A 27047-nucleotide genomic window follows, 5' to 3' on the forward strand; every position below is an offset into this window, starting at 1 on the left:
TAAAATACCGTAGGATTTTCTTTGATTTTATCTGCCAATATTTTTTCATATCCTCACTTTGCTTTCCTAATTTCCATTTTTACTTCACCCCTGTGCTTTCTATACTTCCCTCAGCTTTCTACAGTATTAAGTCTTTTGTGACTGTCATAAGCTTTCTCCTTCTGCTTTATCTTGGCATGTATGCTTCTGGATAACCAGGGGGCTCGAGATTTGGCAGTACCAACCCTTTTCTTTGTGGGAACATGTCTACACTGTGCCCATAGAATCTCGCCTTTGAATGCCTCCCACTGATTTGACATGGTTTTTCCTTCTAATAGCTGTATCCAGTCCACTCTCGCTAGCTCACCTCTCAGCTTTGTAAAATTTGTCTTCCCCCAGTTTAGAACTTTTGCTGTTCTATCTTTGTCTTTTTCCATAATGATGCTAAATCTAACTATATTATGGTCACTATCTCCAAAATTGTCTCCCACTGCTACTTCATTCACTTGCCCAGCTTCATTTCCTAAGACTAAATGTAGAATTGCGCCCCCTCTTGTTGGGCTTGCTACTTGTTGGCTAAAAAGTTCTCTTGAATGCAGTTCGAGAATTTTGTGCCCTTTGTGTCCTTCAGACTGTTAGTATCCCAACTGATATTAGGGTAGTTGAAGTCCCCAACGATTACTGCCCCATTGTTTTGGTACTCAGAAATCTGTCTACATATTTGCTCTTCTAACTCTCTTGAACTATTTGGGGGTCTGTAGTGCACTCCTAGCAGTGTGGCTGTCCCTATTTTATTGCTGAGCTCAACCCATATGGCCTCATTTGATGCTTCGTTTAGTATATCATCCCTCCTCACAGCTGTAATTAATTCTTTAACCAATGATGCTACATCTCCACCTTTTTCATCCCCCTCCATGCCCTGCCTGAAAACTCTCTATCCAGGGATGTTCAGCTGCCATTTTTGCCCCTCCTTAAGCCAAGTTTCCATTATAGCAATGATATCATGATGCCATGTGTCTATCTGTGCCCTCAGCTCATCAGCTTTATTTTCTATGCTCCTCTCATTTACTTATATACCTTTTAACACTGCCAAATTCCTGTGCTGTACACTTTTTCACCTGTGCTGCTTCTGTCTTTTAGAGTCACACTAATTCTCCATCTCCTATACCCTGCTCTGAATTTTCCCTCAGGTTCCCATCCCCCTGCCAATCTAGTTTAACTCTGCCCCCCACTCCCAACAGCACTAGCAAATTTTCCTGCAAGGATATTCGTCCCAGTCCTGTTCAGGTGTAGACCATCTGGCTTGCACAGGTCCCACCTTCCCAAGAGTTGGTCCCAATGCCCTAAAAATCTGATGCCCTCCCTCCTACACCAGCTTTCCAGCCAAATCTTTAATCGCTCTATTCTCCTATTTCTATACTCGCTTGCATGTGGGACTGGGAGTAATCCTGAGATTACCGCTTTAGAGGTCCTGCTTTTCAATCTCTTCCAAGCTCCCTGAAACCTGCTTTCAGGACCTCATCCCGTTTCCTACCTTAGTCATTGGTACCAACATGGACTATGACCTTTGGCTGATCACCCTCCCCCAGAAGAATGTACTGCTGCCGTTCCATGACATCCTTGACCCTGGCACCTGGGAGGCCATACCATCCTGGAGTCATGCCTACAGCCACAGGAATGCCTGTCTGTTCCCCTAACTAACGGATCCCCTATTGCTCTTCCCCTCTTCTTTCTCCCCTCCTGTGCAGCAGAGCTGCCTGTGGTGGTACAAACTTGGCTCTGATTGCACTCCTCCCAGGAGCCAAAGCCCTCACTGGTATCCAAAATGGAAAACCGATTGGCAGCCGGGATGCCAGGGGACTCCTGCACTACCTGCCTAATTTTCTTGGACTGCCAGGTAGTCACCAATTCCCTTTCTGCCTCCAGGCTCCTAAGCTGCAGTGTGACCACCTCTCTGAATGTGTTAACCACGTAGCTCTCAGCCTCGTGGATGCGACACTGTGACTTCAGCTGCTACTCAACTCCGAAACCTGGAGCTCAAGGTTCTGCAGCTGGTGACACTTCCTGTACATGTGATCATCCAGGGCACTGGTTGCATCCACAACTTCCACATATTACAAGACACGCATTCCACATGACTGAGCTGTCCTGCCATGGCTTCAATTTACTTCTCTTCCATTAACTTTACTTTGGTTTACTTATGCAACTTTATTTTACCTGGCCTCGACTTAACTTTATTTCCTTATTGCTTGTGTTTCTTACTTAAATATAAATAGCCCCTTCTTCACCAACCAATGAAATTATGTTTCTCCTGTGATGTTAGGTGTTCAGTGCTGACTGCCTGGCTTGGGGTCCTCTTCTTGCACTCTCCTCTTGCATTCCAATTATAATTGGAAATACAAAAGAGGCCAGAATTAGAGGAATGCAGATGTCGCACTGTCCTCTAGGTGCTGCTGACTGCCTGTCCCAGGGTCCTCTTCTTGCACTCTCCTCTTGCATTCCAATTATAATTGGAAATACAAAAGAGGCCAGAATTAGAGGAATGCAGATGTCGCATTGTCCTCTAGGTGCTGCTGACTGCCTGTCCCAGGGTCCTCTTCTTGCACTCTCCTCTTGCATTCCAATTATAATTGGAAATACAAAAGAGGCCAGAATTAGAGGAATGCAGATGTCTCAGAGAGTTTTGGGATCAGAGGTGGTTACAGATATAGGGAGGGCCAAGGCCATGGAGGGATTTGAAAACAAGATTATGAATTTTAAAGTCAATGGACTGAAATTTCCCCCCGTTGGGGAGTAAGTTGATGGGCGGGCGCGCTTCCGATCAGCGCCACTGATCGGAGGTGAGGCGCGGCGCCATTTTACATGGGTGGGCCAATTAAGGCCCGCCCAGCGTGATTTCCGCAGGGAAGTGCTATGCTATGCGGGGGGGATTCCTAAAATCGAGAGTGCGCTCTTTCACGCATGCACACGAAAGAGCGCACTCATCTCCCTGAGGCTAAGTGCTGCCTCAGGGACATTGGCTCTAAATGTGAAAAAGCTCAAAATAGAAAAATAAAATGTCACATGAGTTGGCACATGTTCATAATTTCCAAAAAAACGTTATTAAAATTTGTAAAACCCTACATGAAACCTCATCCCGCCCGTGGATGAGGTTTCTTGTTTTTTCTAGTTCCTGCCGGGGGTCCTGGCCTGCCCGCTAACCTTAAGGTTGGACGGGCAGGTCCACTAATTACTTTAATTGCTCTGTCAATGGCTTCAATTGGCTATTGACAGGTCGGCGGACGTGCAGCTGATTTTGCTGCACTCATGCCTTCTTGAAAACTTAAATGGGGCGCGGTGATGTCAGGAGTTCCGCCCAATGTCATCGCGCATCATTTTATGCATCGGCAAGTGGGCCCCCCCGCCCTGCTCACCGACGGTAAAATCTCGCCCAATATGTTGCTTGAGTGGGAGCCAATGTAGGTCAGCAAGTATAGTGGTGGTAGGGGAGTGGGAGTGCTGCGAGTTAAGACATGGGCAGCAGTGCTTTGGGTGATCTCAAGTAAACAGAGAGTAGGACAGAAGAAACCAGCCAGGAATCCATTGGAAAAGTCAAGTCTAGATGTAACAAAGGCATGAATGTGGGAATCATGCAGCAGATGAGCTGAGTTGCGGAAACGTTAGGCAATGTTGTGGAGGTGGAAATGGGTGCTCATGAATATGAGGCTGGAAACTCATCTCGGGATCAAATGTGACACCAAGGTTGTGAACAGACTGGCTTAATCTCAGACAAAAGCAAAATACTACGGATGCTGGAAACCTGAAATAATAACAGGAAATGCTGCATAAACTCAGCAGGTCTGGCAGCAGCTGTGGAGAGAGAGAAACAGAGTTAATGTTTTGAGTCTGTATGACTCTCCTTCAGAATATTTCCTGTTTCTACTATGGCTTATTCACAGCCTGTTGTCAGGGAAAGGGATGGAGTTGATAGCTGGAGATAGCTGAGGGATTGTGGAGGTGGGGGAGATCATGGGGAGGGGTTTTCCGAGAAGCTGCGGGGAGAAACTGTGGAAATTTCCAAGAGATCACAGAAGGATGGGGAGGTTGTGGGGGAGGAGTCAGCTGATCATGGGAGTGGGTGTGTCTGGGGATTGTGGGGAGTGAGACAGATTTTGGTGGGTTTGCTTCAGGTGCTGCGGAAAACACTCCCGCCCCTCTTTGCTGATAATCAGTCCTGGAAAAACACTTAGCTGCTGGATTTGGCATCCACCCCCCTCCAGTTGACAGATTTCCACTGACTTGGGAAATCCAATGAACAGGCATCATATCCAAATTGCTGATAAAATTTGAGACACGAAAATTAATTTAAATGCTACAATTACTCACCTGTCTCTCAGAAGCCGGTTTACTCATCCAATCCTAAACCTACTCCTTTAAAGCAACAGTAGACAAATTTGCAGTGAATAACGTGCCGGGTTTCCCATTTTTAAGAATTGAGCACCCTCCTGCCATCCTCACCTACCTGTCGCCCCTGATAATGTCGTGCCTCTCAGTGGGCGGTGGCAGCCAGGGCCACATTTTGACGCTGGCAATCAATTAATAGTCTGTCCCTTTTAAGGATCATAGCCCTCCCAGCTACTGGCCCAATCAGAGAGCCAGTAGCTCAACAGCCTCAGCAGTGCCACTGCTGATGGGGCTGCACCTGGAGGATAAGGACACATTAATGGCTGTGCTCCTTCAAAGTGGCTCAGTTCATAGCACCCTCGCCTTTGAATCAGAGGGTTGTGGGTTCATGTCCCACTCCCGGAAACCAAGAACTGTGATTGTACTCGAAAGAGTTGCAATCTGTGACTGTTGATAACTCGAAAGAGTTTCAAAGACAGGTGAGTGGGGTCTGGGGTGTAGGGACTAGTCAGGCAAGCCCTGGCGAGGTCAGTGGATGATGCTGAGGGCAGGCGGTGCCATTGGCAGAGGGCCAAGTGTACTCCAAAAAGAGGTTCCCACCATCCTGGAGCCCACTGGGAGGTTGCCAGGGTTTACCTGGTGGTCTCCCCACCTGGTAGTGGGCTCCAAAGCCGCTGGTAAAATCCCAACAGAGGTGGGAAGAGGCCTTTACTTGGCCTCTTAAGTCGCTCAATTGGATTCCAGGCAGGTGGGTCATCTGCTATCTTTCCTGGCGCTAGCAAAATGGCGTGGTGGCAGGAATACGTCAGGCATGCCATCCGACGTCTTCCCAAGCCATTTTGCAAGCCTACTCACCCCTCAGCCTGTTGCCAAAGGACTGGTAAAATTCTGCCTTTTCTCACACTTCCAATGTTTATAGTGCTGTTTTGAAGGCTGATCTCACATATCATATAAACTGGCTGTCAGCTGGAGTTCCTTTCTGTGATATTCTGTGACCCTGCTCTGACATTGACAAACAGGAGTAAGCAACCAAGATGATTTATTATGGGGTCAATGAACATTTTGCTGTGCCACATGCTGCAAAGTGAAGGCAGAGGTTGAAATTCTAGCAACTCATCTCACACATGTATCAGCCATCCACACAAACCAAAAACCTGTATCCTATTTTCTCCTTTTAATACAACAATTTTTTTCATATGCTACTTCAATTTATTGGTTTAATAATCTTTTCTTGATTTGGAATTTAATAAGCAACAACAGTGTGCTTAAGGAGCCACATAGCCTTAATGTAGTAAAGCTGGCGACATAATTAAATTGCTAACTCTGTATCAGATAAAGTTAAGCGTGTTTAAAGTTTAGATAGTAGAAGAAATGAAAGACTGACCAACAGTAGAGCTACCCTGTCAGGGCTGCCATATGCAAGTGTGCAGCTTGCAGATCAGATGATTGCAATCCCCACAAAGTCTGCCACATGGTTAAGATACAGGAGGGGAAAATTTATGGAAACATGGAGAACTTGTTAGAGAATAATTGAAACAATAATGCATTAAGGAGAAAAGTAATAACATTCTGCCTCTTTAAAACTGGCGAAGTAAGAATCGAAATTAAGACATACCTGGGTGCATATGAAGCTGACAGGAAAATAAACAAGATACAATCGGCTTACCAATATTGTAGTGACATAAACGGTCCTGTTTTCCATGGCAGAAGAATCATTCGGGAACATCATTTCATTCTGAATGAGAACTAGCTTGTCTGCATCATTCCAGTAGCCAATCTGTGAATCAGAAAGTAAGTGATTAATGCCTGGACTTTCTCCTTTTGTTTGTGTACTGAATTGCTGCTGTTATCAATGTGAAACTATTCACTGAAAGACTCATGCTGCTCCCAGGAAGGAGACTTTGTAATGGCAGATATGCGCAAGTGATGCAATAACAGCTTGGCAAAGGTTTTGGATTAAATCATTTCAGTAAAACAGTATTCCTTTAAATCTAATTAAACCTGCAATTTGAGAGGAAAAAGCTGGAATCAGATGTAACAGTATTACAGTTGAATAAAGGCAACTACAGAGGCATGAGGGAGGAGCTGGCCAGAATTGACTGGGAGATGACCCTAGCAGGAAAGACAGTGGAACAGCAATGGCAGGAGTTTCTGGGAGTAATTTGGGAGACACAGCAAAAATGCATCCCTAGGAAGAAGTATACTAATGGGAGGACGAGGCAACCATGGCTGACAAGAGATGTCAGGGACAGCATAAAAGCTAAAGACAAAGCATACAATGTGGCAAAGAGCAGTGGGAAACCAGGGAACTGGGAAGCCTACAAAGACCAACAGAGGACAACTAAAAAAGAAATAAGGAGGGAGAAGATTAAATATGAGGGTAAACTAGCCAGTAATATAAAAGAAGATTGCAAGAGATTTTTTAGATATATAAAGGGTAAGAGAGAGGCAAAAGTGGATATTGGGCCGCTGGAAAATGACGCTGGAGAAGTAGTAGTGGGGAACAAAGAAATGGCGGAGGAACTGAATAGGCACTTTGCGTCAGTCTTCACGGTGGAAGACACGAGTAACATCTCCAAAGTTCAAGAGAGTCGGGGGACAGAGGTGAGTATGGTGGCCATTACCAAGGAGAAGGTGCTAGGAAAACTGAAAGGTCTGAAGGTGGATAAATCACCTGGACCAGATGGATTACACCCCAGAGTTCTGAAGGAGATAGCTGAAGTGATAGTGGAGGCATTAGTGGTGATCTTTCAGGAATCACTGGAGTCAGGGAGGGTCCCAGACGAATGGAAAATCGCTAATGTAACCCCCCTGTTTAAGAAGGGAGTGAGGCAAAAGACAGGAAATTACAGGCGGATTAGCCTGACCTCGGTCGTTGGTAAGATTTTAGAGTCCATTATTAAGGATGAGATTTCAGAACACTTGGAAGTGCATGATAAAATAGGGCTAAGTCAGCATGGTTTCATCAAGGGGAGGTCATGCCTGACAAATCTGTTAGAATTCTTTGAGGCGGTAACAAGTAGGTTAGACAAAGGAGAGCCAATGGATGTTATCTACTTGGACTTCCAGAAGGCCTTTGACAAGGTGCCGCACAGGAGGCTGCTCAGTAAGATAAGAGCCCATGGTGTCAGAGGTAAGGTACTAGCATGGATAGAAGATTGGCTGTCTGGCAGGAGGCAGAGAGTGGGGATAAGGGGGTCCTTTTCAAGATGGCGGCCGGTGACTAGTGGAATTCCGCAGCGGTCAGTGTTGGGACCGCAACTTTTCACTTTATATATTAATGATCTAGATGAAGGAACTGAGGGCATCCTGGCTAAGTTTGCAGATGATACAAAGATAGGTGGAGGGACAGGTAGTATTGAGGAGGCGGGGAGGCTGCAGAAGGATTTGGATAGGTGAGGAGAATGGGCAAAGGTGTGGCAGATGGAATATAACGTGGGGAAGTGTGAGGTCATGCACTTTGGTAGGAAGAATAGAGGCATTGACTATTTTCTAAATGGGGAGAGAATTCAGAAATTTGGAGTGCAACGGGACTTGGGAGTCCCAGTCCAGGATTCTCTTAAGGTTAACTTGCAGGTTGAGTAGGTAGTTAGGAAGGCAAATGCAATGTTGGCATTTATTTCGAGAGGACTAGAATATAAAAGCAGAGATGTGCTGCTGAGGCTTTATAAGGCTCTGGTCAGACCACATTTAGAATATTGTGAGCAATTTTGGGCCCCGTATCTCAGGAAGGATGTGCTGGCCCTGGAGAGGGTCCAGAGGAGGTTCACGAGAATGATCCCAGGAATGAAAGGCTTAACATATGAGGAACATTTGAGGACTCTGGGTCTATACTCGATGAAGTTAAGGAGGATGAGGGGGGATCTGATTGAAACTTACAGAATACTGAAAGGCCTGGATAGAGTGGACGTTGGGAAGATGTTTCCATTAGTAGGAGAGACTAGGACCCGAGGGCACAGCCTCAGAGTAAAGGGAAGACCTTTTAGAACAGAGATGAAGAGAAACCTCTTTAGCCAGAGAGTGGTGAATCTATGGAATTTATTGCCACAGAAGGCTGTGGAGGCCAGGTCATTGAGTGTATTTAAGACCGAGATAGATAGGTTCTTGATTGGTAAGGGGATCAAAGGTTACGGGGAGAAGGCAGGAGAATGGGGTTGAAAAACTTATCAGCCATGACTGAATGGCAGAGCAGACTCGATGGGCTGAATGACCTAATTTCTGCTCCTATGTCTTATGGTCTTATGGTCTATATAAAGTGATGATTTCAGAAGCTGACTGAACTCAAGTTCAATCTGAAGGAGAAGTCAGTGGACACAATGCATTTCCAAAGAACAATGTGACATGGATATCAACTGTTTTGAAATTTAGTTTCTTTCATTCATTTATGTGAAGGGGTTTTCACTGGCAAGACCAGCATTTATTGCCCATTGATAATTGCCCACCTTTGAGAAGGTAGTGGTGAGCTGCCTTCTTGAATTGTTGCTGTCTGTGTGGTGAAGGTACACCCAGAGTACTACTTGGTGGGGTCATCCAGGATTTTGACCCAGTGACAATGAAGGTATAGCGATATATTTCCAAGTCAGGGTGGTGTATGGCTTGGGGGAACTTGCGGGTAGTGGTAATCCCATGTGCTTGCTTCCCTTGGCGTTCTAGCTGGCAGAGGTCACGGGTTTGGGATGTGCTTGAAGAAACCTTGGCAAGTTGCTGGAGTGCATCTTGTGGATGGTACAGTCATATTGTGCCAGTGGTGGAGGGATTGAACGTTCAAGGTGCTGGATGGGTGCGAACCAAGTGATCTGCTTTATTTTGAGTTTCTTGAGTATTGTTGGAGCTGTACTCTTCTAGGCAAATGAAGAGTATTCCATCACATTCCTGACTTATTCCTTGTAGATGGTGGAAATGCTTCAAGGAGTCAGCAGGTGAGTCACTTGCTGAAGAATTTCTGGCTTCTGACTTGCTCTTGAAGCCACTATTCATGATTGGATGTGGCAGGAATGCAGAGCTTTGATCTGATCTGTTGCTTTTGGGGTCACTTCAGTCTGTTTATTTCATGCTGCTTTTACTGTTTAGCATGCATGTATGTGTTGTAGCTTTTTGGAGTGAAATAAGAACATAAAAACATAAGAAATGGGAGCAGTGGAATGTTATTCAGCCCTTGAACCTGCTCTACCATTCAATACTATCATAGCTGGTCTTCTACCTCAATCCCGTCTACCTGCGCTACACCATATCACTTCATTGCCATAGTATCAAAAAAAAATCATCAATGTGGACCTCTCTCCCCCAAAAGTCTGGATGTTGGGTCAATAGAATTGTTCAAGACTGGGGCTGATATACTTTTGTTGGGTAAGTACATCAAGGGATATGAAACAAAGGTGGGTAAATGGGGTGGTGTGGTACAGATCAGCCGTGATCTAACAGCATTGCGGGACACGCTTGAGAGGTTGAAATGGCCTGTTCCTACATTCCAAAATTTAAGCACAGAAGCAATTTCACCCTAAAACAGAAGCAGACATTTAACCGCAGTGATGTCTAAGCATTTCAATCATATACTATCTAAAGGAAATTTCTAGTCTTGGGGAGATGGTTGCCCACATTAAAGGGCAACAGTGGAATGGTCTACCTCCTAGATCTGAGATCAGCACTGGCAAGGTACCATTTATGTACACAGGTGTAGTTTTATACTATCAGCTCTCCATGATCACTTTGACAAACTGAGTTCTGTCCCTCCTGGTTTATTGTGAAGGATCTCTCTGAATGGCATTAAAGTAGTTTTGCCAAGGTTAGGCCATTGGAAACTCAGTTTTTAAAAATAAGTTTTACATAAATTGCAAACCGATTTCAATCCTTTGATCTGTTTGTCCCCTTACAGTGAAACACACAACAGGAAGTTTTCTCGCAAAATGTCATTGACTGTCATTGGAATAACTGAAACTTGACAGATCTGATTAAATTACATGCCTGAAGAAACAGCCAGTATTTTTTTTCTGCATTAAATCTGGTCATAGATTCACATGCAGCAGATTAGACCAGTCTGATGTAAATTTCTTGCTTTGCAACCACGATCTAGACTGAAGGCAAGATGGGGGGAGCTTCTGCTCTGAGGCATGACTGCAGTAATTAACTTCTGACTGTTTTACCAAGTGCTTTGCAGTACACCTGCTGCAATTTCACTGAAAACAGTAAATCTGCAGATTGCACAAAGGACTGCAATACAACTACATTGCTGAATGGTCTGTAATCAAATAATGTGAAACCTGCTAAGAGTTCAGTATTCTTGACTAATTTCAATGATCTGCACAATTGCATAGGGTACATTTTGCGAGGCTTCACTTTCGGCACAGAACTTGCAGAATTTAACTTTCTGGCTGCAATATTTTTCTATAGATGTGTAAGCCAGTCAGCTTCTTCCTGACTCTCAGGAAGTGGGCAGAAACTTACTATCTCAGCTTACAAGCAGAATTGAAGTCTCCTCGTAACTACAAAGTACTGGTTGGTTAAATTCAATCAAAATAAAATCTGTCCATTTAACTTATCCTTTCTTCAAAATACAATGAAGACCCATTTCTAAAGGATAGATTATTCTGAGCAAGCATTTGGAGTGGTTCCCTCTTCTCTAATCTAATGGGTAGTAAGGTCAGCTAGAACATTTCTACTGCCTGCTTGGCTGAGATCAGTGAACTCAGCATGGAGCAGAGATCAAACCTGGGACCTTCCTGGCCTGTGAAGCTCAGTTACACGTTTGATTAACTGGCTGTTCGAGTAAGGAGGCAGTGCTATGGTCATCATACTCAATTTGATGATGCACCTGCATAGCTGGGGCACGCTAACCAGGCAGTGTGTTAAACAGATGAAAGGTAAGGCATGTAACCCTAGATTTTCACCAGTGCCCATTGTATCGAGGTAGGGTGGCTGCGAGCAGAAGATGGATGGGAGTTTAGTCCTGCCAGAATTCTACCCATTTTATGCCATTGTGTAGTTTCTGGTGGAGGGGCAGGGACCAGTGACATCTGTCTCAAATAGACTCTTGCTTCATTTTATCATTAATTATTTCCTGATGTTTTAACTGGATGTCAGGTGTAAATGATATCCACACAAATTCATAAGTATATGGAAGACCATGGAAAAGGCCATGAACAGTCATAGTAATGTCTTTCAGCAATTTCTTTTTTTACATGTTTCCTTTGTTTGTTGCTGGTGTGTAGGTTTTCATAAACCTTTGTGCCAATTATGATCATTCTTGTCCCTAGCGCCTTTACTGGGCCCAGTGGACTTTCCTGTGAGAATCCTCAATCAGAGGTATTTGGAAAATGATAGAGGCTAATGGAAGGATGCCAGGCAGGTGGGTTAATGCGAGGAGTTCTATGCTCCCTTCCCTATCTCCCTCACCCCGCCAAAAGGTCTTACACTGACAGAGATGCACATATGTTGTTTTGACAGGCAGTTGATGCCTGCAAGTTCCCCTCCAAGCCACACTCCATCCTGACTTGGAACAATATCGTCATTCCTTTACTGTCGCTGGATCAAAATCCTGCAACTCCCTTCCTAACAGCACTGTGGGTGTACCTACATCAGATGGACTGCAGCAGTTCAAGGAGGCATCTCACCACCACCTTCTCGGGCCAACAGGGATGGGCAACAAATGCTGGCTTTGCCAGTGACACTCACATCCCATGAAAGAATTCAAAAAAAGTGACCATAAAGCTGTTGGATTGTTTTAAAAACCCAACTGATTCAGTAGTTTCCTATACAGCAGGAAACCAGTTGTCTTTACCTGGTCTGGGCTATATGTGACTCCAGTCCCACACCAGTATGATAGTCTTTAACTATCCTTTGACATGTCTGAGCAAGCTCTTGATTAATTATTCTTTGGGTGCTTATCGCTGACCTGAATTTTCAACACTCACAACACAGTGTCCTCTGCTTGTAATATTCTGAACTCACCCTTCCTTTCTGGGTTTTGATCACCATGTGATTGCAGCCTAGCTCCTTGCAGAGGCTAGTGGTGAAAATGGTCACTGGTTCTGAACACAAGCCAAAAGGATGCCAGGGCCAGACACCTTTGATGAGCAGAAGGTTGTAGATACCTTGATAGGCCTCTCTTACCTTGTTACCTGCCTCCCTCAATTTCTAGGTCTGAGGGAAGGGCAGGTGTAAGACATAATACTAACCTTTTCTGCCACCCCTACATTGAGTTCCTTCCAATGAACCAACATGGAAATGAGGAGGAGGCCGACAACAACACCTCCCCCTCATTAGCAAGTCAGTGTCATGGGTCTCCTCTCTTTTCATTTTCTTTTCCATACAAACAAAGCAACAAGTATTGTAGCATAATGGTTATGTTGCTGCGTTAGTAATTCAGATACCTGGCCAAATGAACCGAAGACAAGAATTCAGAATCCCATCACAGCAGGTGGGGAATTTAAATTCAGTTAGATAAATATATCTGGAATAAAAAAGCTAGTAATCAGTAACAATGTTAATGAAACCAGCAGATTGTTGTAAAATAAAAAAATTGGCTCACAAACTTCCTTCCCTATCATTAGCCACTCTGCCCTATTTGTGATTCCAGACCACAGCTATGTGATTAACTCTTAACTGCTCCATGAAATAGCCTAACAAGCCAATCAGTTGTATAAAACTGCTACAAAAAAGTATGGGGGAGTAGGCCTAGCTAAATTGCTCTTGCAGAGACTTGGCACATTCTTGATGATTTAAATGGCCTCCTTCAGTACCACAATGATTCTATAAAAACAAGACAGATCACGTGGCACTGACCTAGACACCAGACATGACAAAGGTACAACCAGCCTGGTCAATACTGCAAAGTCCTTCCTCCTAACATCTGGGGACTTTTGCCAAAATTGGGATATCTGTCTTAGACTAGTCAAGCAACAGCTTGACATAGTCAGACTTCCAGAATCATTTTTTACAGCCAATGCCCCAGTCTCTGCTATCACCATCTCTGTGTCGGCAGAGGTGGTCCCACAGTGGTGTACAACCAGAAATAACTGACTCTAGGAGTCCTGGACATTTGCTTGGACCCCATGGTCAAATATGGCAACCTTCTGCTAAATACCACCCATGGCTGATGAATCAGTGCTCCTGCATGTTGAACACCATCTGCAAGAGGCATGGAGGGAGAAAGGACATACAATTTACTCAGTATGGGGAAGCGTCAGTGTCCATCATCTACAGTGGCTCAGTAGCACCAATAGTAGCCAAGCCAACTGAGTGCTGGAGGGCATATCTGCCAGGATGGGCCTGTGGCACATATTGAAAGAACTAGCATGAGGGACAAACTTAACTAAGCTTGTCTTCACCACTCTATCACAGATTCTTATATTTGTATAGCACCTTTACCATGATAAAACCTCCCAAAGTGCATCTCAGGAGCATTTTAAAACAAAATATGACACCAAGCCACATATGCAATTATGAGGTCAGATGAACAAAAGCGTGGTCAAAGAAGTAGGTATTCGGGGTGACTTGAAGGAGGAACATGAGGTAAAGAAGCAGAAAAGTGTAGGTAGGGTATTTCAGAGCTTGGAGCTTCGGCAGCTGAAGGCACAGCCACCAGTGGCAGGCGATTAAAATTGGGGATCCTCGAGAGTTCAGAATTAGCTAAATGCAGATATCTCAGAAGATTGTGGGGCTGGAGAAGAGATAGGGAGGGGAAAGACCATGGAAAGGTTTGAAACCAAAGATGATAATTTTAAAATCAAGCCATTTCTTGACTGTAAGTCAGCAAGCACAGGGGTGATAGCGGAATGGTACTTGGCGTGAGTTAAGACACAGATGACAGAGTTTTGGATGACCTCAGGTTTATGGAGGGTAGAATGTGTGCAGTCGGTTAGGAGTGTGTTGGAATAACTGAGTCTAGAGGTAACAAAGGTATGAACACGGGTTTAAGCAGCAGATGAACTAAGAAGGGGTGAAGTCAGTCGCTGTTACAAAGGTGGAGATAGGCAGTCCGAGTGATGGCACGAATATTTGGTCAGCAGATCACCTTGGGATCAAATGTGACACAAAGGTTACGAACAGACTGGTTTAGACTCAGACTGCTGCCAGGGAGAGGGATGAAGTCAGTAACTATGGAATGGAGTCTGGAGTGGGTCTAAAAGAGCTTCAATCTTCCCAATATTTAATTGGAGGTAATTTCTCAAAGCATAATTCAAAATGGCTGTAGTTGTTGGAGGTTGATTAGCCCCAGGACATACCACTGTAACATTGCCATATCCCCCATGTCAAATTCCTAGGCGGTCAGTAATGATCAGAAACTTAACAGGTCCAGTTACCTAAATGCAGTCACTACAAGAGCAGGTCAGACTCTGGGAATTCTGCAATGAGTGACTCACGTCCTGACTCCTGAAGATTTTCCATTATCAAAATGAACATGTCAGGATTGTGATGAAATGTTCCCCAATTATCTGGATGAGTACAGTTCCAACATCACGCAAGAAGCTCAACACCATCCAGGGAAAAGCAGCCTGCTTGATCTGCACCCCGTCCATCACATTAAAGATTTACTCCCTCCACCACTGATGCACCATGGCTGCAGTGTATATCATCAACAAGGTGCACTGTAGCAACTTACCTAGGGGCTCTCAATAGCACCTTGCAAACCCGCAACCTCACCCACCTAGAAGAACAAGGACAGAAGACACATGGGAACACTACCACATGCAAGTTCCCCTCTAGGTCACACACCATTTTGACTTGGAAATATAACTCAATACCGTCATTGTCACTGGGACAAAAACCTGGAACTCTATCCCTACCAGTGTAGTGGGTACCACATGGAGTGCAACACTTTAAGAGGGTGGCTCACCACCAATTATGGATGGGCAATAGTGTTTGCCTCACCAATGATGCCCACTTTCTGGGAATAAGTAAAAAGAAATCCCTGATGTGTTAGACAGCAGAATCAGCCCCCATATTCTCCCTGATAATTGCTGAACAGTGGCTGTCTCAGGTTGCCTTGTTGTGCCTTAGATTTAATGATAATGACAACAACATTTTTTCTTCAGGATGTTTTACCAGTAGTCTATTCAATAGTGCCAGAGAGTTGTCTCATTCAAAGGCAGCGTGTACATTAACCACATATACAAGGGACAACACCAGAGGCGAAATTCTATTGTAGGACAAGTAATGTCACCATTTGATTGTCAGAATACAGAAACATTTATAATTAGCACAAGCAGCAGCTCCCAGTCATAAAACTGCATCAAGAACATTCAGGGATAAATTGATAAAACCCATGTGACTCAGAATTAACTCTTTAGATAAGCTGATATAAGCCATGTTAAACTCTGAAGTTCAATGCAGGGTTTTTAAAAGGATGCAATAGGAATAATAGGTAAGTTGGCACTTAACTATACACATTATAATGACCCAAACTATGATGTGCAGCATTAATTATTGGCCCAAATCTTCCTGTTGCAAATTTAGCCTAAAATGTCCTTGGAAAGGAATTTGTATATGTCACAGCAAAGGCAAATCAGGGAACTCAGAGGCGACACAGCCAAGAACTTACCTCATCTACATCAATGAATCAGTTAAACAGATCAGTGTTGACATGACCTGAATCATAGGGCTGCAAATTGGCTTGCCCTGCTATGAGGATGTGACAGTCCTGATTGCGACCTGGCCATGCTGGTTCCAGTGAAAGTAGACAGCATGTGAATTTGGTGCTGCCACCTCGATTACCTGATGACAGCATAGCATTCATCATTTCCCATGCTGCTGGCTGTCTTTGCAGCAGGAAACTGACAGCCAACCTTCTATTCTTAAAGCCAGTCTGTCCCTCTTAAAGGGAAACTTCACTGAATAACAGGAAGGAGCTGCTGAATGGAATTGCTGCAATTCTAAAGAAGGAAAATGGAGCCCCAGGGCAGGGAGGGAGCCCCAGGCTCATGGATGTGGTGCTGGAGGCCTTAGTTGTGGAGGTGGACAGGAGGAGAGACACCAAGGTTCCATGGGTGCCAGGAGGCCCACAAGAACCATCCTCAGAAGGAACTGTGAGCAGCACCATAAGAAGTCTAATGACCTTACATCGGTGGCCAAGATCAGTGAATGCATACTCACATGACATCTCCTTCTCGCCTCACCACCAATCTTTCATACTGCTCCATGCACCACACCCCCTTCACTCATGCAGCAGCACTCCACTGGCACTCAGGACTCATGCATAACATCCAGATACTGCACTGAACTCCCACACACTAACCACTGCTTCCAGCCTCACACCCATCTGTCGCTGTCTCCATATATCTCCAGTCATTCAGTTGTGGCAGACATATCACCCAAATGCAGTGCAACACTCTCACTGACATTCTTCTCTCTATCTCTTGGAGGACAAGGTAGCACACTATAGAAGAGAGCCAAGCACAGCTGAGCTGGCAAGGGACAAAGATGCCTGGATGTCCTCTGTCCTATGAAGGAGATGATTCTCCGCATCATGGGGTCAACTGCAGCAGAACCTGTGGCATCCATTGTCGTTGAGAACATTGATGAGGAGGCTCCATCATTTCAACTGACACTTGCAGTCACCAGCTCAGATACTGACATGGCACACACTTTGCAAGACTATTATAGAGTTGGGATCAGTACTTGGTGACTCACTGGGCATATGTGGCCTGCAGCCAGGCCAGAGATAAAAGATGGTTCATTTGTCAACTCATTGGAGGGTGAGGTCTCAGATGTATTCTGCTATAGGGAACTCAGATGAGGATCTTGTTGGGGGAGCATATAGCAAGAGTGCTGAATGGGCATGCACACCAAGATGCTGGGTGCAATTGCTGGCCTGCCACAGAGCTTCCTATCACTGTCAAGGAGCATGAAGGAGTCCGAACTCAAGTTGGCAGAAAGGTGTCATGTAAAATCCCTCTCCATAGCCTCTGCTCCATCCCCCTGCCATGCCGCAGATCTAGAGGCACTGCAACCACTGCCCCCATACCTATTGCGGCTTTTGTGTGGATAGGTCACCCACTCCTCTGCTATCCCTGTGAGGATACAGCGACACTCTCTGTCAAATCCAGAAACTCAACAGAATATCTTCAAAAACACTCCAGCGTACTTTCAGACACTTTGGAATGGGAGAGGTTTTTCAAATCATTATACCTACAAGTTGGGTGCCTGGTCCTTTAAGTAATGCCAGTGCAGGGTCCATCTTGCAGCTGCATGTTTGATGTTTTGTGAGTGACATACAATTTGGTTCAAATTTGGAAAATGGGTGTCAGGTCAGTCAGTTGGGCTGTGTGATGTCATGCTGGTGACCATTTATTTGCTTCTCAGGATGTTGCACCACATGGGCTGTGTCGGAAGTGACTGGCAGTACAGTGCGCACTCCCAGGAGGGTGTTCGGCATCCATAGCCCCACCTTGACACAACGCTACAGATCCAAATTTCTCAACCATTGAATTCTGAATTTCAAATCTTTTCACTTTTAGAAAATTATTTGAGTTCTGAACACAATGAGCTATTGTATTCAGTTTTCAGGACATACAAAGTTACAGATGTTTTAAAACTATTTCCTTAGAAGATGACATTAATAGTTTAAGGTATCTACAGAATCTCAGATTAAACAAACTGAGGATGGGGATAATATTAAAACTCATTTTGCTGGCTTTATGGTCTCAAAGGGGGGCAAAAAGTTTAATTTCACAGAACTATATCGCAGGTCCAAGGCACCTGAAATAAACATGACACCATACTGGCTGCCAAATGGCCACCATAATCAGGCATTATGTGCCTTGCATATGCTGATGAGGAGTTTAATGCCTATTTAACAATCCCCACTCCAAAAATGGTAATGAATAAACAAGCCCAAACTTGTCCAGAGGTAACTGGCTTGTCAGAATTATTTAGATGAGACTTGAATCCTAATTTCGAACAAGCATTGTGCCTCTGGGTTCAGGCACACAATGTGAGCCTGCCAATCATTTTTGGCCTGAAAATGTGCCTAAACGAATTTCTCTCCTACTTCAGTGCCTTAATAATGGTAATAATGAGTATGTGCAAGCGTGCTTGGCTCAGTATTTCTGATACCTTCTGTTGTCTAACCAGTTGCCTTTAAAGATACTGCTCTAGGTTGCCAGCATAAAGGTAAGGCTTCTTTATAACTTACCTTAGTATGGAGCCAGGAGGGGAAATAATGTTCCTTCTGATCAACAGCATTGCTATGGCCCCCTCCCATTCACCAACCCCCAGAGCCTACCTGGGAGCCACTGTTATGATCCCAGCCAGTCCAAACCTGTTCAGAGGAATCTGGATTGTCAGAATTATTCAGATGAGACTTGAGTCCTAATTTCGAACATGCTTTGTGCCTCTGGCTACAGGCACATGATGTGAGCCTGCTAATTGCTTTCAGCCTGAAAATGTGTCTAAACGAATTTCTCTCCTACTTCAGTGTTTTACACTACACACACTAAACCTAACACACAACAACAAACAAATAGTTTATTGGCTTTTAGCTAAGAAGTAAAAATATCAAGAAGGAGCAGAGATTTTATTTTACTTTAATAAATAATGCTGAACTAATAAATTTAAGGACATTCACCTAAATCAATACTTTTCAGTCTAAGTGACTGCGTCAAGAAAACTGGACTAAATCCAGGAAGTCCATGATTGCAATTGACTTGAATGAGGTAGATCTGTGATAATCAACTTTTTACAGTTTCAGTTATGGTATTGGAGAGGAGATGTAAATTTATGGTGTGACATGAACATGCAGGGGCTTGCAAATGCAACTGCATTATATCACAATAAAGATGAATTCTAAAATACTGACCCAATATGGACAAGGCAAATGATTTCTCAGTCTCTCACACACCATATCCTATATCATTTGTTCCTCTGTCTCATGATTTTAAAAGCTCCAGGCTTAGCCATTAATTCATTTCATCCACTGACAGTCGGATATAAAATGTGCACCCAGCTATTATTGTGTAGATATTGTTTATAGCTAATCTGTCTTAAAACACCAATGGATAAACTGAAGTAGCTTTGAGGATCACTTATCACATCAAACTATATCTTAGTAGTTAGGGGTCATAATTAAATCCAATAGGGAATTCAGGAGAAACTTCTTTACCCAGTGAGTGGTTTCTATGTGGAGCTTGCTACTACAAGAAGTAACTGAAACAATTAACATGGGTGCATTTAAGGGGACGTTAAATAAACAGATGGGGGAGAAAATAATAGGAAGATGTGTTGATAGGGTTAGACGAAGACAAGTAGAAGGAGGTTCATGTGGAACACAAAAACCAGCATAGATCTGTTGAGCTGAATGGCTTGTTTCTGTACTGCAAATGCTATGTAATACTATTGTAAAGGTGCAGAGCTCAATTTCTGGCATTCATCATCATTGCACTCATTTGTAGACAAGAGCTTGCCTAAACAAAGTAAGCCATGTCAGAGTTTCTGCAGGTCATTTTTAAACTAGAAATTAACATCTTGGATACACCAGATTCCACCCTTGACTCCAGGAGTTCCTGATCAACATTTAACAAGCAGAACATCTGCCAGCCCCTTCCACCGGTGTAGTCTTTGGCGTTCAGGCTTGTCTTGGAGGCTGAAGATCTGTTAATACTGACATAGGCTTTTCCTCATGACATCTCACCTTTCTGTGGCCTGTATTTTTCAGCTCAAATACATCTATTGTGAAGTTTGTCCGTCGACCGTAGTTGTCAAACTGAACGTTCCCCGTTAAGCCCTGGATCCGTACCTTTAAAATAATAGAAGAGAAAATGGATTCATTATAATCTCTGCTGGTGAAAATTTCAGCACAGTTTGAGACTAAGATAGTTTTCTGTTCTAATTTTCTTTCCTCCTACCCTGAAGATGCTGACTATTGCTGAGGTACAGTTGTATGGGTGTGGTAGCCATTTTATCATCAGCTAGTTGTTATGATCTGGAATGCACTGCCTGAAAAGGTGACAGAAGCAGGTTCCATAGTAACTTTCAAAACATAATTGTCTGTAAAGGCAAAATTTGCTATGGGTTAGGAACAAGAACTAAATGGATAGTTCTCTCAAAGAGCCAGCACAGGCACAAACACAGGGACACTTAGGCCAATTGTAGAATTACAAATGCTGTCCCAGCTCAGATCAGTAAAGACCAGCAAAGTAAGGTCCCATTATCAGTGTGGCTTTTCTCCACCTTTTGCAATATTATTTAAAAGCTATGCCAATTCAGAGAAAATACAGGTAAGTTTCTGTTGAACTTATATTGTTGGCCATCATGAAGCTGCTAATATGAAATTTTTTTTTGAGTCAAAACAACTTGAAACATTTTCAGCTAAATGTTATTCATACATGTTTCATTAATAAATAATTCAGTTAGATGAAGATAATTAAAACCTACTGACTACAGGGAAAGATTTCCTTTGGGAGCCATTCATACTGAAGTGGCAAAATGTGTACTTTGTAAACCTGCTTATGGCTTTGCTCTGTGAACAACATCTCCATGTGTTGCATTCTAAAACCACGGGTAGCATTTCACTTTCTGATGGGAGTGTTAAATTGATAGGGGTTAGAGCAATACTGTAGCTCTTTCAGGTGCTGGCTCTCCGTAGGAGGCCACAGAGTTGTGAAGTTGCACTCATTGCATCGAGATGGAAATTCAAGTTGCAAGCTGTAATCTGACATTCTTCATTAGAATTCAGGTCATTACATGGTCACAGGTAGCTATGAACAGTTTATTATAGTATGCTACATTTACTAGCTTCAAATAAATTCAAGCCCCTTGCACCAGATAGAAAACTCATAATCTCCATTGATTTTTAGCTGCAGTTTTTATCTAACACCATCCCTTCATGTGTTTCAAGTGGTGTCCTTTTTAACCATTTTAATGTTTTAAATTTTTTTTTCTCATCTTTATGTTTTGCAGTGACACATACTAAAAGGGCAATTAGCTAATCTGTTCCTAGGCATTTTGTCAATAACGCCTTGTAGTTAGCTGTCTGGATAATTCCACTGTCTGTTTAAAGGAAATGGTAGTGTACATGAACTGTGCAGAGATTTTTTTGTTCATTATGTGCATGTCTGTGCCAATTATAACTTGGAGAAATTATAATTACTTTTATTTGTGAATGAAATTCTTAAGTGTCAGTCTAGCTTAATTAGAGCCTATTACTTCTCAGTTGGAAGGATGTGAGTGTAAGCCAAATTCTAGGACTTGAGCACAAGTGTTCTTTATGCATCCTGTCCAACATTGCTCCTGCAAGCAATTCCACCAAAGACCTAGCTGGTTTGTCATCTCACTGCTGTCTAAAGGGTCTTTTTTGTGCAAAATGGCCCTTTGTTTCTTGACATAACAATAATCACTGCACTCCAAAGTAATTTATTGAATGTGAAATGTTTAGTGATGTGATAAAGTGCTATACAAATGCAAGCTTTCATTCCCAAATGAATCATTTTAAAACTACATTAAAAGTGTGTGAAATCTGGGGAAAAGTTGAACAAACTGAAAAGCCCTAGTGTAAACTTACACCTTCAATGCTCCTGACACAGAGCTTTGCACATGTACCTGGAACACACAATTCTAATTCAGGCACATGTTTGCCATGATTTTCTGTGCATTCATTTTAATTTCTCTGAACACAAGAATCTGAAGGCTTGAGACCCAAAGACACACACATGTGCACATTAAGTATTGTTGTATTTTAATCAGTGACATTTACTGTAATGGTAGTGGAAGCACTGAAGTAAAAGTTGTAAAAGAGCAAATTGTATGTAGTTTACATATTTGTTCAGTTGTATATTATTACATTAATATGGCATGTATAGGAGTACACATTGATACAAGTCTGTTAGCATAATTTTGCACTGTGTATTGTATTTTTAGGCTAGGCATGGGGAGTTGGGAGTTATGAGATGGGTCGTACAGCAAAAGTGCAATAAGGTGCTATTGTATCTTTCCAGGTGTATTTAGATTTGATCACTATTCTGTGATACTGTGCTGCTTGGAGCAGGTAGAGTATGAAGTGTGCTGGTCACAAAAATCTGGAATTTAGTGATACTCGTGCAACCATTTCTGTCTGTGCTGGGGCCTCAAATTTTACAATTTACATCAATGATTTAGATGAGGGGAGTAAAGGGCATGGTAGCAAATTTGAAGATGACACAAAGACAGGTAGGAAAATGTGTTGTGAAGAGGACATGAGGAGGTTGCAGATGGATATCAATAGGTTGAGTGAGTGGGCAAAAATCTGGCAAATGGAGTTTAATGTGGGAAAATGTGAAGTTGTTCACTTTGCAGGAAGAACAGAGTGTTACTTAAAAGGAGAATGGCTGCATAATTCTGAGGTGCAAAGGGACCTAGGTTTTCTAGTACCTGAGTCACAAAAAGTTAGCATGCAGGTATAGCAAGTAATTAAGAAGGCTAATGGAATGCTATCCTTTATTATGAGGGGAATTGAACCATAAAAGTAAGGATGTTATGCTTCAGTTATACAGGGCATTGGTAAGACTGCACTTCAAATACTATGTGCAGTTTTGGTCTCTTTATTTAAGGAAGGATGAAAATGTGTTGGAGGTGGTTCAGAGGAGGTTTACTAGATTGATAATAGGAATGAGTGGGTTGTCTTATGAGGAAAGGTTGGACAGACTGGGCTTGTTTCCACTGGAGTTTAGAAGAGTGAGGGGTGATTTGATTGAAGTATACAAGACCCTGAACGGCCTTGACAAGGAGGACGTGGAAGGATGTTTCCTCTTGCGGCTGAGTCCAAAACTAGGGGCGCTGTTTTAAAATTAAGGGCAGAGATGAGGCAAAATATTTTCTCTCAGAGGGTTGTGTGACTTTGGAACTCTCTGCCTCAGAAGGCAGTGGAGGCGGGATCATTGAATATTTTTAAGCAGAGGTAGATAGATTATTGTTAGGCAGGGGAATCAAAGGTTATTGGGGGTAGATGGGAATGCAGAATTCAAAACACAAACAGATCAGGCATGTTCTTATTGAATGCCAGAACAGGCTCAAGGGGCTAAATGGTCTACTCTTGTTCCTATTTGTTATGTTCTTATGTGTCAGTTAATAGCTAGTATACCACAGTAATTGGCAAGTAGGGGAATACATCTGATCCCTCAATGTGCCAATGTTAGAATATACTCGTTTTAACCAAGGGCAGAATTTTTCCATCAGCATGCAGGGGGCAGGACCCGCATGCTGATGCATAAAATGACATGGGGTGACATCGGGTGGAACTCCCGACATCACCCCGCTTCATTTACATTTTCAGGTCGGCGGGTGCGCAGCCGAGTCAGCCCGCCTGTCAACAGCCTATTAAGGCCATTAAGAAACCAATTATTAATGGACTTGCCCGTCCAACCTTAAGGTTGGCAGGCTGGCTGGGAGCCCAGGCGAGCTTGTGAAAAAACATGAAACCTCATCCACTGGCAGGATGTTGGGTTCATGAGGGTTTTTAAATTTTAATGAAAGGTTGCAATAAAAGTTATGGGCATGTCCCAGCTCATGTGACAGTGTCACATGAAGGGGACATGGCAGGGAAAATTTTTAAACTCCTTTATTAAAAGTTTCAAAATGGAGCCGATCTCCCTGAGGCAGCACTTAGCCTCAGGGAGATCTTTGCGCTCTTTCACGCGCATGTGCGAAAGAGCGCACTCCTGGCTGAGGGAATCCTCCCCCCTCCCGCACAGGGAGTGCACAGTCACAATGGGTGGGCCTTAATTGGCCCGCCTACATAAAATGACATCGCGGCCCCGACTGGGGGCGCCGATCAGGAACCCGCTCGGTCCCACTCTTCCCCCCCCCCAACGGGGGGATAATTTTTCCCCAAGCGTAGAGTGGGACAAGGAGGCCTGCATTCTGTGTTCCCTGGCAGTCTCACGAGCCGCGTACTCCAGATCCCCACCAGGGTTGGATCTTTTGCCTCACAGCACCAAAAAATGCTATGCCTAAAAATAAAGCTGACATATCTTCTCCCTATCAACAGATTTAATGTCAATTCACATTTGATAATAGCTCCCATATTTACTTGACATAGATCATGCTATTCTGTTGAAAAGCAGCAATATTAGGTTGCACAGCAACATCCACACTGTGACTGCTTATTCCTTCCTCTCAATGTTATGCATCTTTTGTTTTCTGTTCTTTGGTTTGCAACACTGTGTTCCAGTCTCTAAGCAAGAGGTCATACAGGTTTCCCAATTCGAGGCATTTGTTAGTGTGGCTGGTTGGCACAAGGAACTGGAGCGAACTGGAAGCTGATTTGATTTGTGCTATTCACTTCCTTAATGTGAGGAAGCACATCACTGAGAATTGACACCTTTTTTGATGATTGTTAAGCTCACTCTCTGGGGAATCACAGGATTGCATTTTATGTGCCCCGGCTGGGGATGTTTTTGGGCAGGGCTGACATGTAAAATGGGTTGGGGGCCCACCCCACCACCTTCCCGCCCAATCCCGAGCTCACCCCCTGTAATACGGTGGGGGGTGGGGGAAGTGGGCGCCGAAATCGCAGCCCACGTGCCATATTTAAATAGGTAATCAAAGGTCAATTAGGTTTGTTACCAAGCCAATTGGCCCCAATAATATGCTTCCCATGCCATCAAACGGTTAGTATGGCCACTCGGACGGGAGTAGGCAGCCTGATGTTTTAAATAAATTCTTCAAAGGGTGTGAAGCGAGAGGGCTGCCCTTTGGGAATTGGCGGGGGGGTGGCCCCAATAGGATAGAAACTCCTCTTTCTTTCTACTGCCTGCTACTGTAAACTCACCACCTCTACCCCACCTCAACACCCCTCCATAACCTGCCCAAACCCTCCCTGCCCAAGACCCTGGACTTACCTGTTTTCAGGGATCCATTGGGCCGCCTTCTGCTTCCTTGTTGCAATCCCAACAGTGCCCACTAACGCACTCTTGGCGTTGCTGGGACTGATGGAGCTGCAGGCCAATCCAATTGGCTGGCAAATCCCAAAGGCTGGACTTGTTACCCAGTGAAGGGCTGAAGCCCCACACTGGCTCTGATTAGCCTGACCACAGCACATTATGGCGGCAGGGCATGCCGGCATCCAGACTTTGCTTCGAGGAGGTGTGGGTGGGGGTGAGTAGTCTGCATTCCCATAATATTCAGAGTCAAACACTGCCACTCGTGAGCACCAAGATACTGTTTACTGTGCTACTGGAGTTCCATAAAACATTTGGGAAGATGGGATGGATTATTTTAATTTCGAATGCCTGGGCTTCATTAGGCTTACAGTTGACTACTGACTCTTAGTGGGCTTTTGAGTGGCAACTTACAGTTGTAAGGATTTTGATCTAGTGCAATGCTGCCTACATGGGATTTGAGAGTGCAAGTAACAGTGTGTCGTTTCAACCAATCAGGCTGAAGAACCCTTTTAGTCATGCAGTTTGAACCAGAAAGTATAAGTTAGAATATTTAATTCAATTTCAAACCATGTACAGAAAGCAAAATAAAGTGAAAGAAAGATAGATTAAGAGAGTTTAGAAAAAAATTAGAAAGAAAACAATTTAAAATTGGAAGGAATGTGACCCCACACTTTTAAAAGTGAATTTTAAGTGCCAGAAACTTTGTTTGGTAGCAATTAAGGCTTTTAAAAAAAAATCATTCATGGGGTGTGGACATTGCTGGCTGGGCCATCATTTATTGCTCATCCCTAATTGCCCTTGAGAAGGTGGTAGTGAGTTGCCTTCTTGAACTGCTACAGTCCATGTGGTGTAGGTACACCCACAATGTTGTTAGGGAGGGAGGTCTAGGATTTTGACCCAGCGGTAGTGAAAGAATGGCAATATATTTCCAAGTCATGATGATGAGGGCCTTGGAGGGGAACTTTCCGACGGTGGTTTTCCTATGTGTCTGCTGCTCTTGTCATTCCAGATGGTAGCAGTCGTGGGTTTGGAAGATGTTGTCTAAGAAGCCTTGGTGAGTTCCTGCAGTGCATCCTGTAGATGGTACACACTGCTGCTACTGAGCGTTGGTGGTGGAGGGAGTGAATGTTTGTGGCATTAGAAATTCACTTACACTTTAATGGACAAGCCCTAACTTTTGCTGGCATGTTTAATGGCTATCTAGTGGGTAAGTACCAGAACTTTATCTCCTTCTTGTGTTTGAATGCTGAATCTTTCAGCAAGTAATCAATGTAGTAAAGCTTTTGGAGGAGCAAGGAAATTTGGACAACAAATTAATTTCAGCATTTAACTGCAAATGTACGGACAGTGGTAGTTGCTATAAGATGTACTCCTTAATAACAGAGAGTGCTGATAGCCTTGATAGAACGGACAATTTAACAAACTGCATAAAATGAATATACTGTACCTGTTTCAGCGCCCTTTCTGTGTCAATGCCTTGAACCCAAGGAGCAGCAGGATTCGCAAGACAGTCTCCAGCATTTCCTTTTCTTGAAATCCCAATTCGTTGTCTTCGGAGGTAACGGAATGCTTCAGCCATAACGAGTATCCCATCATACGTTAGTGCAGACGTGTACTAAAAAGAAATATATCCAAGTTGTTCAAGACACATTTTATTTGATCCAAGGTTTCTCTCATTCAAAAGAGTAAAAAACAACAGCTCGAGGACAACCGCACACATTAAGCTTCTGGCTGCTAATATCGTCAACAGTAATCTTTAGGCTTATGCTACACTATGGCAAAAAGAAATTGGACCTTTAGTTGTGCGTGAAGCTTATTAATCTTCTAGTTATCCTTACG

General features: G+C 43.6%; 1 protein-coding gene across 10 annotated transcripts in view; it reads right to left on the bottom strand.

Moving 5' to 3' along the window:
- LOC144682802 (glutamate receptor 4) overlaps positions 1-27047 on the bottom strand; it is a 272035-nt gene that overhangs the window by 100724 nt on the left and 144264 nt on the right. For 9 of the 10 annotated variants that reach the window (XM_078545523.1, XM_078545527.1, XM_078545529.1 and 6 more), the window contains 3 exons: positions 26656-26823; positions 19985-20089; positions 6029-6139 (listed from right to left, as the gene is read on the bottom strand). In XM_078545523.1, the coding sequence (XP_078401649.1) occupies positions 6029-6139; positions 19985-20089; positions 26656-26823 (384 nt within the window). The remainder of the gene's footprint in view (positions 1-6028; positions 6140-19984; positions 20090-26655; positions 26824-27047) is intronic. The other variant, XM_078545530.1, reaches the window with a different exon arrangement.

Source organism: Cetorhinus maximus, chromosome 7, assembly GCF_964194155.1.
Source record: "Cetorhinus maximus chromosome 7, sCetMax3.hap1.1, whole genome shotgun sequence".
NCBI lineage: Eukaryota > Metazoa > Chordata > Chondrichthyes > Lamniformes > Cetorhinidae > Cetorhinus > Cetorhinus maximus.